Source organism: Thunnus albacares, chromosome 14 (assembly GCF_914725855.1).
Source record: "Thunnus albacares chromosome 14, fThuAlb1.1, whole genome shotgun sequence".
Lineage (NCBI taxonomy): Eukaryota > Metazoa > Chordata > Actinopteri > Scombriformes > Scombridae > Thunnus > Thunnus albacares.
Genome location: NC_058119.1, coordinates 6,008,885 through 6,033,267, shown reverse-complemented (window position 1 = coordinate 6,033,267; position 24,383 = coordinate 6,008,885). Strand labels below are relative to the sequence as shown.

Genomic DNA, 24,383 nt, shown 5'->3' with positions numbered 1-24,383 from the left:
GACAGGCCAGGCGGGCCCCAGGAGGACCCAGCCCTGTTTAATTCCACATCAACCGCTCCACTGAGGGCCTTAATCTCTGCTTGTGTGATCAATACTATATCAGTGTAAATTAAAATGACAATTTTAAAGTAATTAAGCCTGTTAATGCTCGATTCAAATGTCATTATTTGCACGAGCAGGAGCAGAGGGTGGCTCTGCTTGGCGTGTGTGTGTGTGTGTGGGGGGAGGGTTTTTGTTCTTTTTTTTTTTTTTTTTTTTTTGAAGAGGGGGCTAAATTAGAAGCCATGTCCACAGTGACAGGTAAAACGCTTTAACTGGCACAGCACGATGTTGCCGCCGCAGCTCACCAAAAGGAGGGCTTAACAAAAGCAGATTAACTCTCCACCCATGCCGGCCCTGAGACCTCTCCAATTTCAGAGGAGGGTAACCCAATTGCTGAAATTTGATTTGTACAACCAAACCCAATTATGGCCATATTAGATGAGAAGTGGCAGGGAGAGAACGCTTGCCGACGGAGGCAGGGAAAACAGAGGGGGCGGGAGAGGGTGCGGGGAAAAAAAAGAAACGTTACACAATAAAAATGCACTTAACTATAGAATGAAGCCCAGCAGTAATTGTGTGATTAGATTATTTTTGTCTCCCTCCTCACTCTGCTTTTGAAAGGCTATTTAGAGTCATTGTGATGGTTAGAGTGAAATAAATGGGGGCCCAACGTTAACCTTGTCCCCATGTGTATGTATGTGTGTGTGTCCTGTCTCATGAGGTGAGGTGATGTGTAAGTGAAAAGGAAATGAAATGATCACATTGTTGGTTGTTATTATGACAGGCTCACAGCCAATGGCCAGCGACCCTCTACTCCTTTTTAGAGGAGATTCACCAATTACACCCAGTCAAACTGCTTAGGGGCCACACAGGGTCCAACAAACCACACTTCCAAGAGGGGACCTAACATCATTAAGAATCAGACCTGCACTTTCCACCTCCTGTTTCTTCATTTCCCTCATGCTCCGGATAGGAACACATAACGCACACAACGAGCCTCGGGAAAGAGAATTTCCCCGCGCTAAAAAAAATGCCCATATCTCACAATTAGCAGCTAACGACTCACGTGCTGACAAAACAAGAGGAAGTGTAGCGATTAAAAGGAAGCCATTAGCGCGGTGGTATGGATCGCTCATGGATGTGTCCGTCACTGCTCAGCTCATTCAGCAAAAGAAGCAGACGGCCGACATGAGACGGAACAATCCTACGACGCCGTTGTCACCGTTGTTGAACCACCTCAGTGACAGTTACAGGAAATAGTTCAAATCTGTTTTAAGCAGCGATTGTTTAGCAGCTCCCCTCCAAATGTCCCACAACGGTGCGATCGCTTGTTCAGATGAATGATAAGAATTGTCTGAATGTTAATTGATATTAATGTGAAACATCTTTATGCTACACACTCGGCATTTAAGATATAAGTGTAGAAAAATTTCATCAGACATGAGAAGGCAAATTTTAATGTAATTTTCTCTGACTGAAAGAAACAACTTGTAGAACGTTGTGAGCTATTAAACATTTGAAATTGAACTGACTTTATCACAAAGTCTGCGACAGTACGGCATGAACCCTGAGCACTGTCCTCAGTGATGCAGCTCCATGAATTATTAAATACTTGCCAATAGTGAGCAGATAGAAAGCATCCCTGCTGAAAAACAAGGGCAACCTGTGGGTATTTAATTAGCAGGGTGGGTGCTCCTATGCATGCCTGATCATGCAGGGTAAAGGACACCCAGGGGCCTTTCAGAGGGCCGGAGAAAGCTTGGCATTGTATTGGTTTGCGTCCAAGCTGTCCGATCCATCATGCTGTCTGTTGACTGGTGTTTGCAGAGCCAGCCCTTATTAATTATCAGCTCATTTGGAGAGGAGGGGGTGTGGGTAGTAGGTGGTAGGTCCCCTTTGATCAATGGAAGCAATCGCTCCAAGAGAACTCTGCTGAGGGTGATTAAGGTCAATTTGGATGTTTGTTCCAGGAGAGGATGAGCGGACGCGGCTGGGATGGAAATGTGAGAGGTGAGAGGCCCTTCCTTCATTTCTATGCTGAGGTGCCCTTGAGCAAGTTCCAGTGTAGTTACATTGTCCAACAGAAAAGCGAAAGAAAATGCTAATCTATGTATTCTATTTTTTTTTAAAACGGGTTAAAAAGTACACAAAAGGTGTATTGAAAATCCTGTTGAAACAATTACTTGATCAATCAATTGGTTGAATGCCAGAAAATTATAATAATCAATTAGTCGTTTAATGTTTATAACACCTGATTGAAAATCTTAAGGTATTAAACTTTTGGTCAAACAAAACAAGCATTTTAAAGAGGGCATCTTAGGCTCTGGGACTTTATGCATTAAAATGCTGCTTCTATGTAAATGAATCACTACTAATAATGATCCAATGATAATTTTTCATTATATAACATTCTGAAAGTGCACTTTCTGCACACTAAGTACTTTTACTTTACTTTTTTACTACTAAGGCGCATTTTGCTGATATTTCTGTACTTTTACTTTACTAAGATTTAGTAAAAACTCTGTATTAGGCTTCCATGACTGGTAATAAATACCAATATGACTCAGTAACAGGGCATCAATGTGTGAATACACTGTACATATACATGTTTGTGTGTATGATACACGTTGCTGTGCAGATTTTTGGAGAATAAATTGAGTGGGGTGGGGTGGGTGGGAATCTTTTTTTCTCCTTGGAGAGCGGGACTGTGAGAGCTGTGAGGGCTCTCAATAGACAGAGGATTATGGAAATCAAAACTGAGAGATTAGCTAATGGGAATATAATGGCCAGCGACTGCCTGGGTCAGCTGTGCCATGCAAATGAAGCGGCTATAACCGGTGGTGGAGGAAGAATCGATATGTATGGACAAAGTGCTGGCTAGTGACAGCTCTATGTCGGTAATGCTACACACACAACATACATGTATATGCACATCTAGGCATACAAGCACACACACGTGCACACACACATACACACAGAGTGAGGGCCTGACGCCAGCAGACAGGAGTGAGCTTTCAGCGAGAGGACCCGGCTCAAGTGGGGAACCGGAGATATCGCCAGCTCTGGCCCTGCTCCCTCTCACTGATGTCAACAGGCAGCATGTGATTCTCCTCGACGCCTGGCTCTCATCCCCACTGACACAGCACTGAGATGCAGATGCAGATGCTGGTGCAGTCCCACTCTCCACGCTCCATCAAATATCTATTCATCCCGAGTTGGCCCCAAAACAGAACAAACGTCCTTGTGGACAATCAATAGTGGTGCGACCGGGACGGCCAAGTATTACGACAGCATTTAGATACACTAAGTAGTTTATTTTCCTACGGACTCTGGACAATCTGACATCCGCCATTTAGGATGTGCAGATATTAACCTTCTTGGGATGTATGAGGTAAAGCAGGTGTCGTAAAACGCAACTGACTGGGACACATGACAGCTTTCATCATCAAACTAAATGGAACATCGCCTCTCTTATATATCAGAATACCAATTTTGAGCATGTCAGAAAAAATTTCAATTTCAGGTGGGGCTTGCCGTGCCTGGCCTCTCTCCCCTCTCATTTTCATTCCTGCCCGCTCGGCACAGCCATTCATCAGGACCCGGGCAGAGGACACCTCCCGCCTGCTCACAAATGCATGGAGCAGGCAATAAAATTAACCTTGTGGCAATTGTTTTCCCACCCGTTTGATGGCCCCGTGTCAGCTCATCTGTTACGGCGGGAAGGAATAAAAAAGTCAAGCTCGGATGTGCAAAAAATTATGACTCAAGGGGGTAAAAGGGGGGGGGGGGGTACCTGTATGGAGCCGAGCTAATGCCAGATTATGGAGTCAAAGCCCGATCAATCAGCGTTGGGAGTAGCTGAAAAAATGGTTGCTTGTTGATTTGTGTCTGGGAACAATAAAGAGCATCAAGAGCCTCGTAGGTGGTTATTATGAAGACTACTGAGCAACAAGACAGTCTGATATTTTTTTACAGTTCAGCTAGCCGCTATCCCTGACCCGGCCCTTTCACTGGGCGGAGGGACAAGACGGAGGAGGGAGGACGGTGAGAGGAGGGAGGAGGAGGGGAGGTGGGGGGGGGGGGGATAAAAATCCTTCAGAGGGTGTTTATTTGCTCTCAACACCTCCTAAGCGATCAATATTTTTAATTTGGGTCCGAGTTATTATTTTTCACATCACTGCGCCGGGGAGCAGAGTAAAGTGGCTCATATTTTAGCACTAAAAAGATCGATATGACAGGCTCACCTTCACTCTGCCCCTTCGGTGGCTGGGGGCCGCACATCATAATGGACGGTGGCGAGGTACACCCGGCCCGCCTCATGCTGGAATCACATCATTATCTGTGGCTGGAGACCCCCCCCTCCCACCCCACCACCACCACCCCACACACACACACACACACACACACACACACATATCCCACCCTCCACTGCAGGACAACAACACCTCCACCTCTAACACAACTGATTTACTCCCTCAGCTAGATCCCGTCCAAACACACACACACACACACACACACACAGGTAAACACTTTATCAGAGCGCTGTTTATGAGGAGAAGTTTTGTGTGTGTGTGTGTGTGTGTGTGTGTGTGTGTGTGAGAGCAGCCCATGCCCAGTGCAGTGATGATCCAGGAGGGCAAAAGGCTCCATTCCTTAGATTTGACTCCTTGTAATAAATGCATCAATTTCTCCACCTCTTTACACTATCCATTAATTATATATACTGTACATTTTCAGTCAAAATGTTTTCAGAGGGAATGCCCACTCTCTCTCTCGCTCATAACTCAAGTCTGATGGTAGATTCATTGATTGTCGCTCAACACATGTCCTGAGTGTGTGTGTGTGTGTGTGTGGGATTCCGCGTGCCTGCTTGCGTCAGTGTTTATTCGGCTTTGACGCTATACGTGTATGTGTGTGTGTGTGTGTGTGTGTGTGTATGCACTTATGTCTGCCCTGAGAGTATGACTGATGGCCCAGGAGAGTTATGGCCGGGCGATATTACCGAGCTGACATCTACTCCATTCAAGTGGCCTCAGTCGGTGCCGTACTTCTCACCATATTGAAATAAGAGCTCTCTTAGATTTAGTTTGCAATATTTTAACCTGCTTATATGCCTGGGAGGTGGAGGATGGATGAAGTAGAGGAGGAGGAGGAGGAGGGCTGCTCCTGCTAGTTAACCTCTTTGTGTAAAACCAACAGACTGTACACAGGGACCCCTCCTCTATGACCCCACTTTCTCTGGATCCCGCTGTATATAATCTCTATATGCAACCCAGGTTTTGTTTCATCATAAAAGCAGAACAGGAGGGTGATATAAGATGTAGTTAAAAAAAAAAAAAAAAAAAGGTGATAAATGCAAGTGACACGCATTTCTGTGCAATACCGTAAACACACTCACGCTGAGGCCCTGTCAGCACAGAGGGACACTAAGTGTTCATAAATTCCTGGCTGAGCAGAGCGGTACTGATGATTGCATTACAGCACGCTGCCTGGAGGAGAATTAAGGACTCACCTCTGAAGCAGAGTGAGGCTGAGCTGCTGGCAGCTACTGACTGGGCTGCTCGACCAACCAGAGATCAGAAGGCTGTTTAGGCAGGACGGGGGAACGAGCAAATCAGAATTTAGGCATTTAGCTGATTATTTAGGTGAAATCCTTAAATGTACAATGAGAGACAGTAGGTGGGATTTCTGTGCCTTGCTCAAAGTCTCATCAACATGTGGGTGTCTCTTTCATGAGACAGCCTTTTAATACTAAAGTCCACCTCAGTAAAGCTGGGTTGTCTTTGTTTTTAGTCTACAGCATTTGCTGTACCTGCATGGGGCTGTTGTATACTGTGCTTCCTGTCTATATGATACTATGTTACACTTTTGACAAGAGAACTAGTGTGAAGCAGTATGGAGCAGTTTATTTGCTGATCTGACAGCTCTACCCACGCTGTTAATTTTAAAGCAACCTCAAGAACTTTTGATTCAGTTTATTCTCCTCACTATTCAGTTTTCTTTCGCTGAGTAACTCACCTGTATATTAGTCATTGTTGTTCTCATGTGTTTGTTGTTGTCTTTTTCTTTATTTTTAGCCATGCTAGAGACATCACTTAATGGTCTGTCCATCAGTCTGCCAATACAGATTGAAATGTGGCAACAACTACTTGATGATCCCATGACTTCACCTTTGGCACCAATCTCAGGATGAATTGTAATCACTTTGGTGATTCCACCATCTACTAATGACATTCCCATCAGCCTCAACTGTATTTTATGTTTTGTGCTACTTAGCACATGTTAGCATGCTAACATACTAAACTAAGATGATGAACATGGTAAGTATTATACCTTCTTAACATCAGCATGTTAGCATGCAGACATTAGCATTTAGCTTGAGCCACCGATGTGCCAAAGTACAGCCTCCAGGCCACTAGCTCGGCTGTAGACTCTTTGTCCTGTTGTTGTTTGTTGCTGTTTGCCTGTTACAACTGAAACTCTTGTTGATCAACAGAAAATCTGCAACCATTGTGAGAATCAATCAATCTTTTTTTAATCTGAAATTACAGCTTCTAGAATAATAATATTAGTTTTTTAGTCTAATATAGTCTATAATAGTAAAGTGAATATCTAAAGTACATGTATATATTTGGACTGAAACACAAAATCAGACATTAACATAAGTTAACTTGGGTTGTGGGAAATTGTAACATTATAGTATTAGTATTCTCACTATTTTCTGATATTATAGATCATACAGTTAATTTATCAATGGTCAAATCATAGTAAAAATAATCATTAGTTGCAGCCCTACTGTTTTGTTACTCTCCTGTAAAACACTTTGAATTATATTTGAATAAAATGTTGCTACACAACCTCTACAAATGAAAATGAATGTTCTAAAAGTACAATGTCACAAGAATTGGACTTCAGATTTTCACTGTATGTCATCCTGTTTTCCTCCAATTATATGATAATCTTAAAAAAACTCATCTACACTATAGTATACATATATACTGTATATGTGTTTGTTCAAATCCTAATTACTCCAGCAAGAGCAAGGGTGGTTTTATGATGTGAAGTGCAAGTTGTTTCACATTAAATTAAGTGGTTGAACCATTGACCATGTTCACATACAGCCTAATAGAATATCAGTTAGATTTATTTCAAAATGTAACACTGCAAGTCAAATCTAAACTTCTTCTGGATTCACGCCGTAGTTTGCATGTGCTGTAAAATAAAACACTGAGTGACCCCATAAAAAGCTGCAAACATGCACAAGAGTTTTGACATATATGACACAAACGAGACGGGATAAAGTGCTTGATACTCTTAACATCGTCTCCTACGGTGAAAACACTTGCAAACACATAGACAAAAACACACAGGCGCGGATGCATACACACACAACCACAGGGTAAAAAAGGAGACAGCGGTGTCCTGTCAAGCCACAGAGCCTGATTTATCCTCCGTCGCTGCTCTCATTCCTGTCCTGCAGACCACAGACATGAGGGATGCCTTTAATTTCCCATTAAAATGCCCTGGAACAACAGAGGGCTGAGGAGGCAGTGTGTGCCGCTGTGTATCACTGTCTGTGTATGTGGATAGCTTGATTAGACTGTGTGACAGTGTGTGTTTGTGCATGCGAGTTTGCTGGCATTTCTGGTGGAGCTCTACAGACATCACAGTACAAGTGTGTGTCAGGAAGCGGTAACAGGGGCAGACATTAGCGCACATCATTCCAGATGACACGGGCTGCAGCTCCAGGGCCAGGCCCACGATAAATATTAATGGCCAAGAACAAGTGGATTGGGAGTTGAGTTATCAGGGCGGGCCTTCCTAATTGACATTTTACCTGCTGTATACCTTAACAGGGCTGTAAAACACCGGCTCGGGGCTCAGCCGTAGGGGGGACGTGTCAGTCAAGCTCTTCCCCATCACAGCTACCTTCCTCTGGGAGGAGAGGAGGAGTTCCAGCTCGCCCGCAGTTCTCATTGTTCAGATTCAGCATCAAGGTGCGACATGTAGCATTTTAACATTATTACAGTTTAGTACAAATTAAGAAACAGTAAACAAACGTGGCTGCAACCTCTTCACCATATTTAAGTTGTGTGTCAGCAGGTTGGATTTGATGGAAAATCTGTTGATTTTCACTCAAAAAATGTCAAACTTTATAAACAATTTAAAGGGGATTTGGTTTATCATTTCTACAGTATCTGAAAAAATGCCTTTCTAAGATGCAAAAGTGCCTCCTGTTAAATAGATATTTATGGTTTTCATTTCTTTAAATTTAAGGTTTTTTTAAATTTACAGTTAGGACTACAACTTATGATTATTTCCATTACTTTAGTTCATAAAATTTAAATTTAAATGAATAAAATGTTTTCAAAAATAGCCATAACAATCTCTCAGAGACAAACCTGACTAAACTAATAGCTTTTTGTGTTTGACCAACAATTCAAAATCCAACAATATCCAATTTACTATCACAAATGACTCAGAAAACCAGTAACATTCACATTTAAGAAGCGGAAACCAGTGAAGTTTTAGCATTTTTGCTTAAAAATGACTTCTGCAATTAATCGCTTTTGCAATTAAAGCTGTCGATTAAGTTTGTGTCAGTGGTCTAATCAATGAATTGGCTTCAGCTCTCATCACAGTTGCAAAAAAAAAAAAAAGGGTCTCTTTTACATAACTTCACACGTTCATTTATCAATCACATTCCTCTCTTTCACTGACACAGAAATGCAGTTCAAACACACACACGCACACACACTCACACTCCCACACTGGGCAAGTAAACAATCTGGCCTTTAGCGTACACTTGCTACATTACTACACTCCCACTCATCCGAAACATTCACTTGGACTTCCAAAGAAACTACGTAACTGCATACAAAAACACAACAGCACACACACACACACACACACACACACAAGAAGTGGAAGCTTTGGACCCAGAAAAGTGTTCCCACTTACATTATCTGAAAATTGACAGGCGAGGCAGACAACAAACAATTATCCCCGGAGCACGGGGGGGGGGAGAAAATCGAAGGTTGAGAAAACAAATATGAGTGATGTCATCAAAGCTAAATGGCAAGCCCTGTGTGAGAAAGACTGGAGAGTCTATTCATATTTACTGTTGCAAGGATTTCAATATCAGCATCATAGAAAGCACATCAGATGTTTCTCTTTCCGCTGACTGATTCACAAAGAGAAGCGCAAACTGCGATCTCTATTTGATGAAAATGAAAATACAACAAAAAGGTTAATCTATACACAAACACCATTAAATAAACAGCTCATAATGCCGGGATATTAGCGGCGCTTATATGAAACGGCAGATAATTATATTTTCTAAAGGCCAATGTTTGTAATATTTTTTTGAAAAGAGCAAATGTGACTCAGTGTGTGCCGTGATTTATGAGCGTTTGTGGACGTGCAGTGTAGCGTGGTGATAACGCTGAAAACATGGAGGGGAACCAGGACAGACACACCTCAGTAATCACAGACAAACTGTGACCTCAGTCCATATCTGAACCACATCAATATAGTCTTATATGCTCTTTTTTCCACATAATCTCCTGGGAATGCAGAGATGATTATTTGACACACCAGTAGTCTGTCCATTAACAATCTAACATAAAACTAAACTTAAAAGCATGTTTCCTTGTAAACTACAGGATGGTTGCAGAGCACAGGGCTCCAGTCCTGTCAGTGGAGTTTGGTTTGAGTATTTGGCTCCACCAAGAGGCCAAAGACAAAACAATTCTTCAGCTGCGGGACAAATAAATGAACCAAGAAGGTCATTCCTTCAAAAGTCATACTGTAATATCATAGACAGCCATATTTGATTCATAGATGACAGTAATATTCATTGAGATAGAAAAGAGAAAGGCTTTGAAGAGAGATAGTATATTAATCATTATCGGCCAATGGTCTGTGTATTACACTGTCATTATACTGCACACTTGAACAGTTTGATAAAATTGGAGAAACTCAAATATTTGTATAGTAACTTTTAGTTTTATTGGCTTGGGCAATGGTATTTTAGCTTTTGAATCTGTTGCTTTAACCATAATGTTCTGTTTGGGGCCCTCTTTAACAGTTCAAAAATACTTAGTCGTCATTGTTTTATCAGCTTGATATTTCCTGAATTTTCCTAATCTTATGAGATTTCCTTATTTGGTGTAATAAGTGTAAAAGCGAAGGATTATGTCTACAAAGGTTTCTCATAAAGTAGGGTTTACTGATGCCAGAAGAAAAAGAAAAAGTTATTTAAAAGGTAAAAAATGTGTTGATTTTGCAGTTATTAATTGTACACACACAGCAGTGAGGTCTGTGGGACCCTAATCAATGAGTAAGTCAAGCCAATGTAAAATAATAACACAAGGGTTAAAGTGACTGCCTTAAAACTTACTTTTGTTAATTAAAGTAACAGTGAGCAAATGTCAAAGAATCCATGACTGCTCAATTAATTCTGATAATCAATAAAGAAGCAGTCCCAAAACACTGAACAAGTTAAACCTGAGAAACACTAAGCACAACACAAATTTATTTCCAAACATCTACTGCCATCTTGTGGATATCTGCTGTTACTGCACATGGAGGGGGTGAACACAATAGACTGTGTTACAGTTCAATATACTATTATAAATATAATATTAAGCTGGAATTTAAGTCTTGAGTTCAGTAACATTTATTCTATGCAATGTCTCTCATGCACAATAAGCACATTACAGTAAGTATAAGAATATATACTGTAGTTTTTCTTTGTATCAACTAATGGTTGCAAGTCACTCCACTGATCAGCTTATGAAGTTTTACAGTTCCTGTGCAAAATGGCCTGATGCTTGTTGTCTTTCTGTGGCTCTACGTTTATGCAGTATTTAGGTCTTGATAGGCCAAAGCACCCAAATGAAGCATTTTTTTTTTTTTTTATATAAACCCATTTGAAGTCGGCAATGCCAAACACCCTGGCTGAAGTTTTCAGCAGGTGTTGGCTGTTGTGACAATTGTGCTCAGCCTTTTCTCACCTAACATGCAAACATGTTTAGGGTGACAGTTTTCAGTTTAAGGTCTGTCTACATCAAACATTTCAACCACAAGCTAAAATTCCACCACAGTGTCCTAATTCAAGAGCTGTGATCACAAAATGACTTGTGCGAAGACATCGGTGCACTGTAACTGTCCCAGATATTTCCTCGTTATGAACATCAGAATTCAGAGAAATGGTGGGCTGTCACACTTTTACTGCTAATGTCACCACTACGACTATTACTGGTAGTGAGGGTAAACTGCGTGAGGACATTTTTTTTTTTAAATGTTTAATTTGATTTGGGGTTTTTTGTAAAGAAGATTTTGAGGCTTTACATCAGTTTGAAAGTAGACTTAGTTTAACGAAGCTGTTTAATGGAAACAGTCTGAGGTCCTCGGTGGTATCATATCTCAAAATTTCTCGAAATAACAGAAATGTTGTTTTTGTCTCTTTTTACAATCACAAACATAACTGTGCTGTGTATTTTCTGTTTCGTAGTAAAAAAATAAGGATAGTTATTGCAAATGTTTTTAATTTGCAATAATGCAGTAATACAGTTTTGGCAAATCAGTGTTAAATTTAATCGGGGTTTAGAAAATTGAATTGAGGGAAAAATAATCATCTCTTGAATCAAATCACCAACTTGAGGAACCAAATCGAACTGTCAAACCTAACTTACCTCATGTAAATCAGGTGAACGACAATTTAAAGATCAGCGTTTGTGTACGTGCAAATGTGAATGCAGTGTACTTACTGTGAAATGCTCCTGGGATTTGTAGTTCTCATCGAGGTAGACGCGGGCTCTGCTGTACTCCTTCATGGCATCACTGGACAACAGCTCTCTGGTGGACAGAAAACACACACACGTCAAGGAGTGTCAACAGAAGCCAAAAAAATCTAACATTTCCTCAACTTAAAGTGAAGTTAAGATACTTTCCAATGAAGCTAACATGTATCCTGATAAACACTTTGCACTATGAGGCACAGTCTTGAAAATAATAATAATAATAACACATGTAGCTGACGTACAGCTGTGATGCGTCCAGTGGGGGGAGTAGCCCGCTCAGTTTAAAACAGACTACTCCTGCTTGTTCCACGAGCCATGAAGTGGGCATTGCCTTATCAGAGAAATGGCTATGGTCAAAACTATTAGACCTAATAACACATCATGAGCACAACACTTACTTGACAAAACTATCCACGTGTGACATGGACGCCTCGTAATTCTTCCCACCCACCTCTTGACAGTGCACTGCCAAGAAGTGAGGCTTATGGGACTGCACTGTCTGTAAGGGAGGAGAGAGAAAAACACAGGTCAACAAGGAAGGAAAGGGACAAACAGTTCCACTGCAAATAACTTTATTTTTAAGTGCAGGTGTACCCATAACTTTTGTAAAAACACCATATGTCAGCCCAGTAAGCGCAATACGTCATTATAAACAAAACTTTTATTATTCAGCCAAGCGCAACACCTATATGAGCGTGGTGCCTGAGCCTCTACAATTCTTCCTAACTCAGCTTTGTGACATGCTACTATATTTACACAAGACAAAGTGCCTTGCTAATGTAGGCAGAAGGCACTTAGTGAGCTTGTTCCACAAGCATAACGCCGGCCCCTCTTCATCGACCATCAGGGATGTGCCTGCAGCGCTGTATGTATGTACAGCAGGGTGTGACGGATGCTCACACGTCACGACTCGTGCTGACACATCACTCACTATACTAATAAAAACTGGGCTGATGCAGGAATATGTCAAGAATGCTTATCGGAGTATGGGCAAGACTCCAGGAAATACAAACTGTGATAGAAAAGAGATTGCGGTGAAATTAAACATAAACTTTTACAAATTGGTCTTTACATGTGTAACATGAAAAGTGGTAATATTCACTTCCTGCTAGGCACTTGAGTCACATGACCTGATGTTGCTTTCCTTTAAAATTTCCTCTTACACGGAGTGAGGTGTTTGTGAGCACCCTGTCAGAGGTGTTCAGAGTGGCTGACCTCTAATGGAAAATCAATATCACAGAGTGATTTACAGCACTCACAAGCACTCACAGGGTCGGGCCTATGGATGGTAGGCAGAAGCTATACATCAATGTCACAGAGTGGTGGTGGTGGTGGTGGTGGTGGGGAGGGGGAGCTACAAATGGTCCCCCGAACCTGAACTCAGCCCTGCTACTTCACCAGCACCCCACCTCAGCGTTGCATTATGCTCACTACAGGCCCAATCAAATAAAAGTAATGTATGGCAATAACACTATGGATTTTCCATCAACCCATGGCTTGTCACTTAGCTCCAATGACCCAGGAATGGGGGGGGGGGGGGGGGACCTGCAGCAGCTCAAACTTGGAAAGATTAGTGGACCTATCAACTCACGATGGAAAAGGTCACACTCTCAAGGAGCTTGCAACTAATGTCAGGGTCCGATGTGACGTGTGTGTGAGTGTGTGTATGTGCGCACACTTACATGCTTGTGTTATTCAACTGCATTCTATTTATCTTTCCGAGCTGTAAATTCAGCTATGCTTTGGCAAACAGACAACGGTGGTAATTTAATTACCAGAATCACAGACACTATCAGCCTAAAACCAAACATCAACTCTGTTGACATTAAAGTGATGACCGAAATATTGACACGCCAAATATTGTATCTCTAAAACCTGTTTTTATGATGGGCAACAACAGCAGTGGCCTCTCTAAACAATCCTCAAATAGTGACAGTTGCTGTGGCAGCGGTGAGAAAAGCCTGTCTGGCCATGCTGACATGAGTAACAGAGTGCTGCCATATGGGATCATTTCTCAACCTCACAAGGATGTCAGACGCTGATGTGTTTGATATGGAGGTGTGTCCTCTCGTCCTCTTTCTTCCTTCCTCCCTCCTTTCCATGACCTGATTCTTTAAAACATTGAAATTCCAAGGCGGTTCCCATTTGTTTCTATTACATATTTGTCAAACTGTGCAACGCCTTTTACAGTATGTACTACCCTCCTGCAGCCTAATCAAATTAAATCTTTCAAATTCACAGTCCTACACTCAGAGATAACAGCAAGTATCTAGACTGCTCCTGGATCTGAGACATACGTAGTGAAAGACACATAAATAACCCCTGACATAAACATAAAAAAATGTAAGTGTTCTTGTTTGCAGTTGAAACGTTTGAAATGGTTGAAATACCGAGGCAGTGGAAGCTGAATTCCAAGTACTAAAGGAAGTAGAATTTGTAGTTAAAATGAAAGTGCTGAAACAAGTTGACATTTTAGTTTAAGAGTGAGCAGTGAATGAAGTTGAAGTGCCGACTGAAGTGAAGTAACAGTTGAAGTGAAAGAGCTGAAAGGAAGCATAGTTGAAACATACTTGAAAATTTTACCGTCTGTTGAAGTGGGAGGTCCTGAAAAAGAAATCTGTGACACCTCAAGTGCATAAACTGAAAGAATGTGTCAGTTAAAGTGTCGGCTGTGTGAGTGTAAACGGTGAAAGCAGTTGTAGTAAATTGTGTGTGAGCAGTGGAAGTTGTGAGATTTAAAAAGATGAAGTTTGGTTGTTGTTCACAGGTAAGACCTGAAACCTGAAAGGGTTTAAAGTTTCAGTCAAAGTGTAAAACATAGAAATGATTCAAATGTCAGTTAAAGAGATAGAGGTGAATGCAGTTGAAGTCGATGTGTATCCACTGAAAGCAGCTGAATTGTCATTTGAAGAGTAAAAGATAAAGGCAGTTGAAATGTCTGTTGATATGTAAGTGGTAAAAGTAGTTGATGAGATAGACGTTCGGTAAACATGGTTTATAGAGGTCTTGCAATGGTTTCACAACACACGCTAACAGAACAGAAATCACGGTTTAAGATTGTAAGTACTCAGGACTGACTCACTTTTGCTGAAAACAACAGACTTGAAAAGCTACGAAACTATATTTTTAAATCTGAGTCATTTATGCCAAAGAATATAAGTTGGTGTTTTTTCATTGTGTTTCATCTTTATAAACTGGCGTAAAGGTCTAAAGCTGCACTGTGTGCCAGACATAATCTACTAGACAGAGAGGGCCTTTGATGAAGACTAATCAGTAGAGCCTGAGTCCTATTTCATGGTTCCTATTTGGAGGTGGGAAATACTCACAGAAATCAGGGAAGTCTGTGAGCTGACGTACATTGAGTGTTTTTTGCTTTACCATGCAACTGTGGTGCAGTCGCTCACGCAAAAGATTCTGTGTAAATAATACAGAGAATATGGGGCCCTCAGGATACAATCTGTAGTTTAGTGGACCATCCAAGTTAAAAAAAAAGATGGATTTTTTTCCCCTATAAAACCCTATGTCAAGAAGGCCTGATATCAACAGAGAGTTCAGGAACCATAATATAATTAGAGATTGGGCATTTAAAATAACAAAAAGACCAATTAACTATCCCATGACCTTCAACACTGTGCGTCTCTGCAATTTACAGATCACAAGACTGGATGTGGAGACCTGACACAATCACTGGCCCGTGACGGTCCAGAGAAGTTTCCAATGCAAATCAGCTGTGGGATTATTCAATTGAGTGCGGTGAAATGCAAAACACTGTTTACATTACTACAGCAGCGCCGGATTCCCATTTAACCCAGTCTATTGCACACATGCCGAGCAGGGAAATGACCCTGCTTTGCTTACGTGTAAATGACCGGGGTATCCTGACACAGACGGAGAGTCCTGATACAGGATTTGATTGGACTCACTGGAGCGGCATGAGAAATAAGGAAATGAGGAACAAAGACTATGAGAGGTTTGACATGGATGCAATAACTACGGCTTTTCAAATAACAGTTACAGCAGTGACATTTACACTATAAACTATATGATTATTTATCTAAGTTGACATCCAAGAGTTTGTGGGAGGTTTCGATCAAAAGCTTCTTTTGTTTTCTCACTTCATTTAGATTCATACAGTCAAATATGAATCAACCAATGACTTACTTAATTTTCCAAAAATGCAAAATGCAGCTTGTGAGTTTTGGTGATCCAAACTTGTGATCCAAATAACTATGATATTTTTGGCACTGGGTCAAAGTCAAAACCTTACCTGAACTTAATGGATGTTCATGCACTCTTTCCTGTAATTTGTTTTCTGTGATGTTCATACCAGAACATGTGAAGAAATAGCTAAATGAGTAATAGCATAAACTCTGTTTCATTTTGTTAAATCACTCTTTACAAGTATGAGTAAGTACCGGCAAGTCGATGTAAATATGTGTTCCTTTACGGCGCTAAAACCTGACAATCAAACAGTAGATTCCTGTAATTGGTTCAGATGACATTATCACTGCTGCGAAACTGCAGCGCCGTTAAAAGAGATCTACATTTCCAGGCATTTTAGTTTGTTCTCACCTGCCCAAATAAACTGAACTTTGAAGTTTACACTACTGAGTTTGTCTAAACTGCTCCAAACATGCTTGGTATGAAGAGGGCCTGTTGGAAAACACAGCCTCTGCAAAATGAGTCAAACAGTAGGAAAGATATAAAGAGAATATGAAAGGCAGATCAAAACATGAGAGCACTGAAGAAGGTTTTGCAGTAGCTGGTGCAAATATGCCAATGGACTATGATCAAGGTGTGTCATCAAATAAATCATTTTATTTCCTTAAGGAATTCCCTCGCTGTTCCCTGTGCTGAATAGCTGAACGGAACAAGACACAACAGCTACAATACACACAGACACCCAGACACACAGTACATAAAGATATGCAGAAGGAGTGCAGGTACTGACAGGCAACCTTGTTCAATGGCTTTTGCTGTGGTTGCAGCTCCGTAAAAGCCAGTTCAACAGCTTTTATTGTTTATTTTCCAGGATGCTAAAGTGGAACTATGGCATGATTAGTTTTGACACATAAAAAAAAAAAATTGACAGCTTTTTCCTTACAAGCGGCCTGTATGTCAGCAACAGTTGACTGAATGTGGAATGCACACAGTTGCCATGAAGCAGCAGTGCACGCAGAATTTTTGGGGAGTGTTGCCGTGTGAATGGGCAATATCCCTTTCACGAGTACCTTCAAATGTTTCCTGATGGCAAGATGTTATGTTATGATTAAAGCAACAGCGCTGATTCTCTTTATTGGGTGTGAGACCAAAGGTTTCCTGTGTGAAACAGCATTTGGATTCTTGCCAAGCCCACTCAAAGCAGAAGTCACGATACTCTACTGCATTAAATGCCAAATATGCTTTTCTTTTTCATATGTACTGAGGTTTTTCAGTGGAAAACATATCATAGTTGTAAGAGTTCATGACTAAACAGCAGGCTAACTGGTGGACCAGAAGACACAGTGAGTGTATTGTGTGTGCAGAGGGGTCACGATGAGCTAGCGCAGCGTGGCTGATTGTAGCTCGAGCCGTCACTGCTGGTTGTTCCCAGCCGCGCCGAGTTCAGAGTCTGATGCTTCTTTCCATGACGTCAGCCAACAGCAGCACAGAGCTGGCATGAGGCTACAGGCCTGCCTGCTTTACACAGGGGCACACCTCTCTTCCTCTCACTCTCTGCCTACATGCTGTTCTTTCCCTCTCTCTCCCCACACAGGCATTAGGAGATGTGATACCTTCCTCTAAAACACGTAAGCCTGCACCACAATGCAAACAGAATTCCTCAACAGCCGTAACCAGGACATGCTTCCTCATACAAACACATACACGCTTTGTGGAGGCTGGAATCACCTGGCAAACAACATGTTTTGGCACGTCAGTGACAGTAATTATTACAAGGAAGACTAAAGCAAAGTTGACAGAGACCCAGAGACCCATTTAATTTAAAAAAAAAAAAACACAGGAAAGTGGTTAATGAGTTGAAGAAGTCATGTTTCACTGAAACTCTTACAGAATTAAATAGTTTCAAACTGAGATAAACCTATTAAATACTGGAAAATTCAAACCTAAAAGAGAGAAAAACAGCAAGGGGACGTGCTTTTGAAAGAAAAGCATAAAGAAAGGGATCATATAAGATAAGAAAAGTAAAGAGACACAGAGAAGCTTGGCTAACATGACAGAAGAGGAGAGGGAAGGCTATGCTAAGCTAAGGACAAAAAGACTCCAAACCAAAGGATTTAATACACCAAACAGCTACCAGTCTTCCTCTCACTAAAGTGAAGCTGTAGAGTAGTACAGTAAGCCCCTTCATATCCACAACTCTTATTCTAAGTTTTCACCCCAAGACATACAAAGCTAGCCCTGCCCTAACTTAAAGTAGTCTGCTATATTAAGTAGCAGCAGAGGGAGCAGTAGATGGTACAATGTTGCAGAATACCTTGATAAAACCCTGTCCCCTTGTCATTAACTACCTAACAGAAGTGAAAAGTGCACAGGCAAAAAAAGAGAGATAAAACCCAGAAGCCACACAGGAGAGACACTGGTTATAACTAACCTGTTACTGTACACCGACAGTACTGATGCCTGGCGGAAAACCTTAAACAAGATTTTTTTTAGGCCACCAAAATGTTACAATTAACCTTCATGAACTGAAAACACACTGAAATAGTAACGGCTAAGGCTACACCTATACTGTGAATCTGAGGTTATGTTATCTAGCCAATGTTGTTGCCACAGTCGCGACTTGTCAATAACAACGTAGCCACACCCCAAAGCATTCCCTGCTTTATCGGCAAATTTAAATTAAATGGGACGTAATTTACAAAATAAACATCACGCTGTATTGAAGACTTGAAACTAGCCATAAACTCATCGGCAAAATTTTTACTGCCGTAATAAATCAAGTGAGAAGTAGGGTCATTTTCTCATAGTCTTTCATACAATCCGACTTCTTTTTGGAGCCACTGGAGTCGCCCCCTGATGGCCATTAGAGAGAATGCAGGTTTAAGGCACTTCCGCAGTGGCTTCACTTTTCAGACTCGGAACAACTGCTGCTTAGGAGCACATTCTCCGCGCCTCATCCTGCATGACATCCTGCTAGTCAAGCCTGACACCCAAATATGAGGAGTTACGCTGATGCACTGATGACACCAACCAGCGCTGCTCATTTATTTATTTATTCATCCTTCTCCTTTGTCCCATGCAGAATGAGTTAGCCTATTTGTTATTGGACATTACTGAAGAGTACATCTCTGACATCACAATAATACTCATAATCTGTTTTGGTCTTTTATAAAGACTGGATTTAAAAAGATTCTTCTGCAAATAAGTAGGCGGAAGATAAAATTCTGCAAATTTGAAATTAAATCAAATAATTGGTTAGTTGGTTATAAATACATAAATATGCTATTAGTTGACTAAAATTGTCTTGGGTCAAGGATGGTCATACCTTCTATTCAATGCTGTGGGTTTTATCTCTTCTTTAAAACTGTTTATTTTTGTATTTGCCAATGATAACAATGAAGCCTTTTACTGTTTCCACATGGAATATTTAAGGTCTTAATTCTTCACTGTTCAGATGTAAGAGTGAATCCCCTGAATTCAGAGAAAACACCAAAGACACAGACATCATCATCATCCTCTAAGAGACCTGGTGTATATCAGGCTCTGTCACTACTGTTAAAAGGAGGAGGGATTCAGGAGGGATTATTATCTGGAACAAAGAAGAAATGTCAAATTACATTACCCCCATAAAATATGAACACTCACACATATGGCTTAAAATAAAACAAGACATCATTAACCCTCCAGACAGACATATTCCTGTGTCCTGCCTACATCCCCCTTAGTGACTCACCATACTATGATGAAGATATCTTCCCCTGCAGCTTCCAGGCCAAGGGAAGTATGCTAAATTGTGGGAACCTGAATGCACGCACTAGCTCTTTACCTGACTACAGAGCTAGGTAACTTTCATATATTTGGACAAAACTTCCTACAAAACATAATAACTTTCCTTGTCACAACTCTGACCTCCAGGTTAACAAGAATGGCAGAGACCTCTTGCAGCTCTGTCAAAGCCTGGGTCTGTACACTGTCAAAAGCAGGGTACAAGGAGGCTCTTCTTTTCTTTTTTTTTTTCTTTTTGCTCACCTCTTGGCAACAGCACAGTTGATTGCATGGTAACAGATCTTGATCCTTTCTCTCTCTCAGTGAATTAACAATTAATCCATTGACCCCTCTGTCTGACCACAGCCAAATTACTGTGTTTCTCAAAAGGACAGAGACAAACAACAGCACACATCCACAGCCTTTTAATATCAAGAAATCAAACAGAAGGACTGAAAACAGCACAGAAGAGTTCCAGAAAGCAATAAGCACCCCTGAAATTCAAACACTATTAGATAGCTTTCTGGACACCACATATGTTTATAGTAAAGAAGGCATAAATGATGCAGTTAGACATGTCAATCACATCATCATGCAAAAAATTACAATTAGGCTAAAACAATTCAAAAATAAACCGAAGAATCCCAAAGATGACAATTGGTTTGATAAAGAATGTAAAGAAATTGGACAAAAACTTAGGAGATTATCCAATCAAAAACACAGAGATCGAGGAAATGTAGACTTGCACCGTCTTTACTGTGACACACTTAAACACTCAGAATCAAAAAGGCACAATAAACACACAAACTACTGACATTAATTGAGGAATCCATAAACACAAACTGATTTGGGGAAAAATGAAATAAACTTAAGAAATCCAAATCTATAGAACTGGCAATACAGAATGGAGACATATGAGTCAGTCATTTCCAGACACTTTTACCAACAATTATACAACACGTAGTTCCAACCAAGCAATCCGATTGGTCAACAGACGTTTAGAACATGCTCCTAATCAGCATGACAGCACACCTAGCCGTGCTCAAATGAAAAAAGCCTTGTCACTAAAAACATTACTCCACCATTCATCAGAAGTACAGACCGTGACGTTGCGATAAGAACAACAGTCACTTCTGGGTAGACGACTGGTGGTTGATTTGAATTGTGGAGATATGTGAACTTGGCAAACTTGTTTTTTCTGTTCTCATTTTCAGTCATAACTGTAACGTTTGAAGATATATAGTTAAACATGGTGGTCCGACCTATCTGACGTTTCTGCTGGGTTTATTTTATGTACTGTGTTGCTTTGCTAGTGTCTTTGGTTTGTTTTGTCTTGTGGGGGGATTAGCGGTGAAAACCCGGAGCGGAATTTTGAGTTGTCTTTTGTATTTGTGAAACCGGATTGAACTGAACTGATAAGGGGTTTCCCGAGTGGATTGAACGCTGAGACTGTGGCATGAGTTACACACACACACCCTCACACACACACTGAAAAACCCGAACCCTTCTCCACCCTTTTATCGTTACCCGGCAACCCTATACACAGCAAAACTTAGCCATTTTCCCTTCAGTTGAGAGTATATCTCAGCTCCCACACTGGCATCCTCTATCAGCTGTGTCGGTGAGTCAGTGACATGGCGCCACTAACTTAAAAATGTCTGTGAAGTTTGTAGACGTAGTAGCTAAATCTGTCCATGGAAAAAAAAATTTTTTTCAGTGGATATCTTAGTTACACGAAGACTGAGCTAGCAAAGGAGTTTTGTGTTTATATGCTTGGGAAATCCCACGATCTCTAACTCAACTTGGCTGGTTGACTCAGCAGGGACTAGAAAACGTCTGTTGCTAGGTCGTTACTAAGGGTCAGCCTACTTGCTGGAGTAGTAAACTAGGCTTCATTTCATAGGAGTCTACTGACGTGAGTGATTGTTTTCCAGGTCTTAGTCATATCCCATGTATTTCCATGGAAACGGAGATAACACAAGCAAACAGTTTTTTTTTATTTTTAGAGAGAACTGCCTCACAATATGAAAACATTTTGTTTATATCTTTTATTTTGTTGGTAAATGTTGTATAATCGCAATAATACACTCGAGGGTGTGATGCGGTCAGGAACGAGGCGCTTGCGCCAAGTTCCGTAAGCATCGTGCCAACAATGACGGTGAAGCACACCCTCGAGTGCAATATTGCTTAATTTTACCAACCAAACCAGACCCAAATCAAAACCAAATAATAACAAAATTAAATCAACTAGTATTGCCCATAAAAGAAAATCAGATTCCCCTGACTCCCCCATTACTGAGCAGGAACTAAAAGAAAAACTACTGTGCACTAAAACCAGAAAAAGCCAGCTGGCTTGACAGCGTCATGAATAAGATGCTGAAATACACAAGCGCAAAATTCCTATTGGCTATCCTGAAACTCTTCAATTTGAATCTGAGTATAGTTTACGTCCCTGACATCTGGAATCATGGTCATGGACATGAATTTGACTACCAAGTGGAATAATTACCAAGACATCTGTGTCAACAGTAATGTGGGGAAGGTTCTCTGTGGCATTATAAATTCAAGACTCATAAACATCCCTACAAGCACAGTATCTTGAGTAAAAGTCATATTGGATTTGTATCACACCTTAATTGACAAACATATTCACCAAAATAATAACAAAATCTTTACATGTTTCATAGATTTCAAAAAGGCATTCAATTCTATTTGGGTAAAACATGTGTAGTAATTAAATCAATGTACACAAACAATAAGTGTGGTAGAAAAACTGGCAACAAAAGGACATTTTTCTCTCTGACGCGTGGAGTGAGACAAGGCTGCTGTGTGAGTCTGACTCTAGTCAACATCTATATTAAAGAACTGGCCACCATCCTAGAGAAATCAACAGCACCTGGTCTCACTCTACACGACTCAGATCAAATTCCTGCTCTACGCAGATGACCTGGTTCTGCTGTCTCCTACAGAACAGAGGTTACAGCAGAACCTGGACCTGCTAGAGCAGTACTGCCAGACCTGGGCCCTAGAGCAATTAAATACTGGTTTCATCTATAAAACAGTGACCCCCACTCCTATCACTACAAATCCCTGCAATGCCAAGAGCTGAGCATAGAAAAGAGTCCCTTCACTCAGCTGGTCCTGACGCTTAGTTCATTTTCTAACCCTGTTCTGCCTCAGGACCAGTCTGAGAACAAATCAATTAGAGTCAACCAAATTATAACACGACAGAGACAAAACTACGTCAGCAATCGGAACAAACAAACAAAACACAAAGCAAAATGCAATGTTATCTGGCCCTAAATAGACAGTACATGACAGACTACCTGACCACAGTGACTGACAGTCAACAAAGTACAGAGTCAGTGAGTACAGCCTGGCCATCGACACAGGCCAACACAACAAAATCATGGCTCCCCAAAGAGCAGCCGTTCTGCCAACTGTGCAAAAAGACAAAGTCAAGACAGAGCTGCACTTTCTAACAGAATGCACAAAACTCCAGCCAGTCCGAACAAAATATTTCCCCAAATTCAAATACAAACATCCTGAATTTGAACACATGACCGACGTAAATAAAATACCGATCCTGTTGGGAGATCACATGGAGAGCTGCAGTCTGGCAGCTGAGTATGTCTTTACCTGCCACACTATGAGGAACACTGAGTGATTTACTATAGATTTGGTGGCCTGAGAACAATCATAAAAACCATTAAAACTGGAAGTGAGGGCCCAAAACTAGACTGCAAGATCAGTATCAGAAACGGAGGCATATATTAATTGATTGGTATTGGTTAGATGGAGCCTAATGCAGTTCAGATCATTTTTTTGTGTTCCAAATATACTGCTTGTAAACCGTGCTTCATTAAAAATCACAGAGCAGTATGGAAATTATATAGCTACCATATCATTTCTCTCTCTGAGGAATTTCTCTGGTAGAAATTACCACTCTGAAGTGCTGCTGTTGGTTGAGAGACCTGCATTTGAACTTCAGTATTTCTTGTCAGAGATGCTGTAAAAATCCATTCTAAACCTCACAGCGAAAACAGTTGAAGAAAAAAAAAAAAACCGTTATGACCAAAAAAAAAAAAAAAATGTAAGTTTTGTTTTTTTATTTTCAGTTAAAGCACCTCCTACATTAGTGTTTTACAGGAGGAGTGAATATCTGCTACCAGTGATGATGTCCATAATTTGACTGGTGCAATATCTGCATGTGCTGTGACTGAAAATATTATAACTGATTAGTTAATATTACTTTAATTCCAGTGGCCACAAAGGCTGTAAACTTCCACTTTACAAGTGAAATACAAACTTTAAAAGTATGATGAGTCCTTCCAAATGTTGCTAATAGTTAATAACATGCGCTGTGTTTAAACACCACATTTAAATAAAAATTTGAGCCAGACAGTATGACGTTCTGCAGTCTGAAGCGCACCACTGAAGTCAACAGAGCGTCAAGTAACACCAGCTTTCGGATATCAGTCAATCAGTTGTGTAGGAAACGTCCACCCACGGGTTGAAAGTCTAGATCTTGTTTCAATTAACATAAATATCCTCTTTTGAAAAAATGAGAACATATGCAAAATAGCTGCGGTATCATTAACGTAGGAC

At 40.8% G+C, this 24,383-nt stretch overlaps 1 protein-coding gene across 2 annotated transcripts in view; it reads right to left on the bottom strand.

Annotated features, from left to right (window-relative positions):
- Positions 1-24,383, bottom strand: part of LOC122996964 (inositol polyphosphate-5-phosphatase A) — a 148,125-nt gene that overhangs the window by 76,698 nt on the left and 47,044 nt on the right. For both annotated transcript variants that reach the window (XM_044372796.1, XM_044372797.1), the window contains exons 3-4: positions 12,248-12,348; positions 11,817-11,904 (exon numbers count right to left, since the gene is read on the bottom strand). In XM_044372796.1, coding sequence (XP_044228731.1) covers positions 11,817-11,904; positions 12,248-12,348 — 189 coding nt within the window. The remainder of the gene's footprint in view (positions 1-11,816; positions 11,905-12,247; positions 12,349-24,383) is intronic.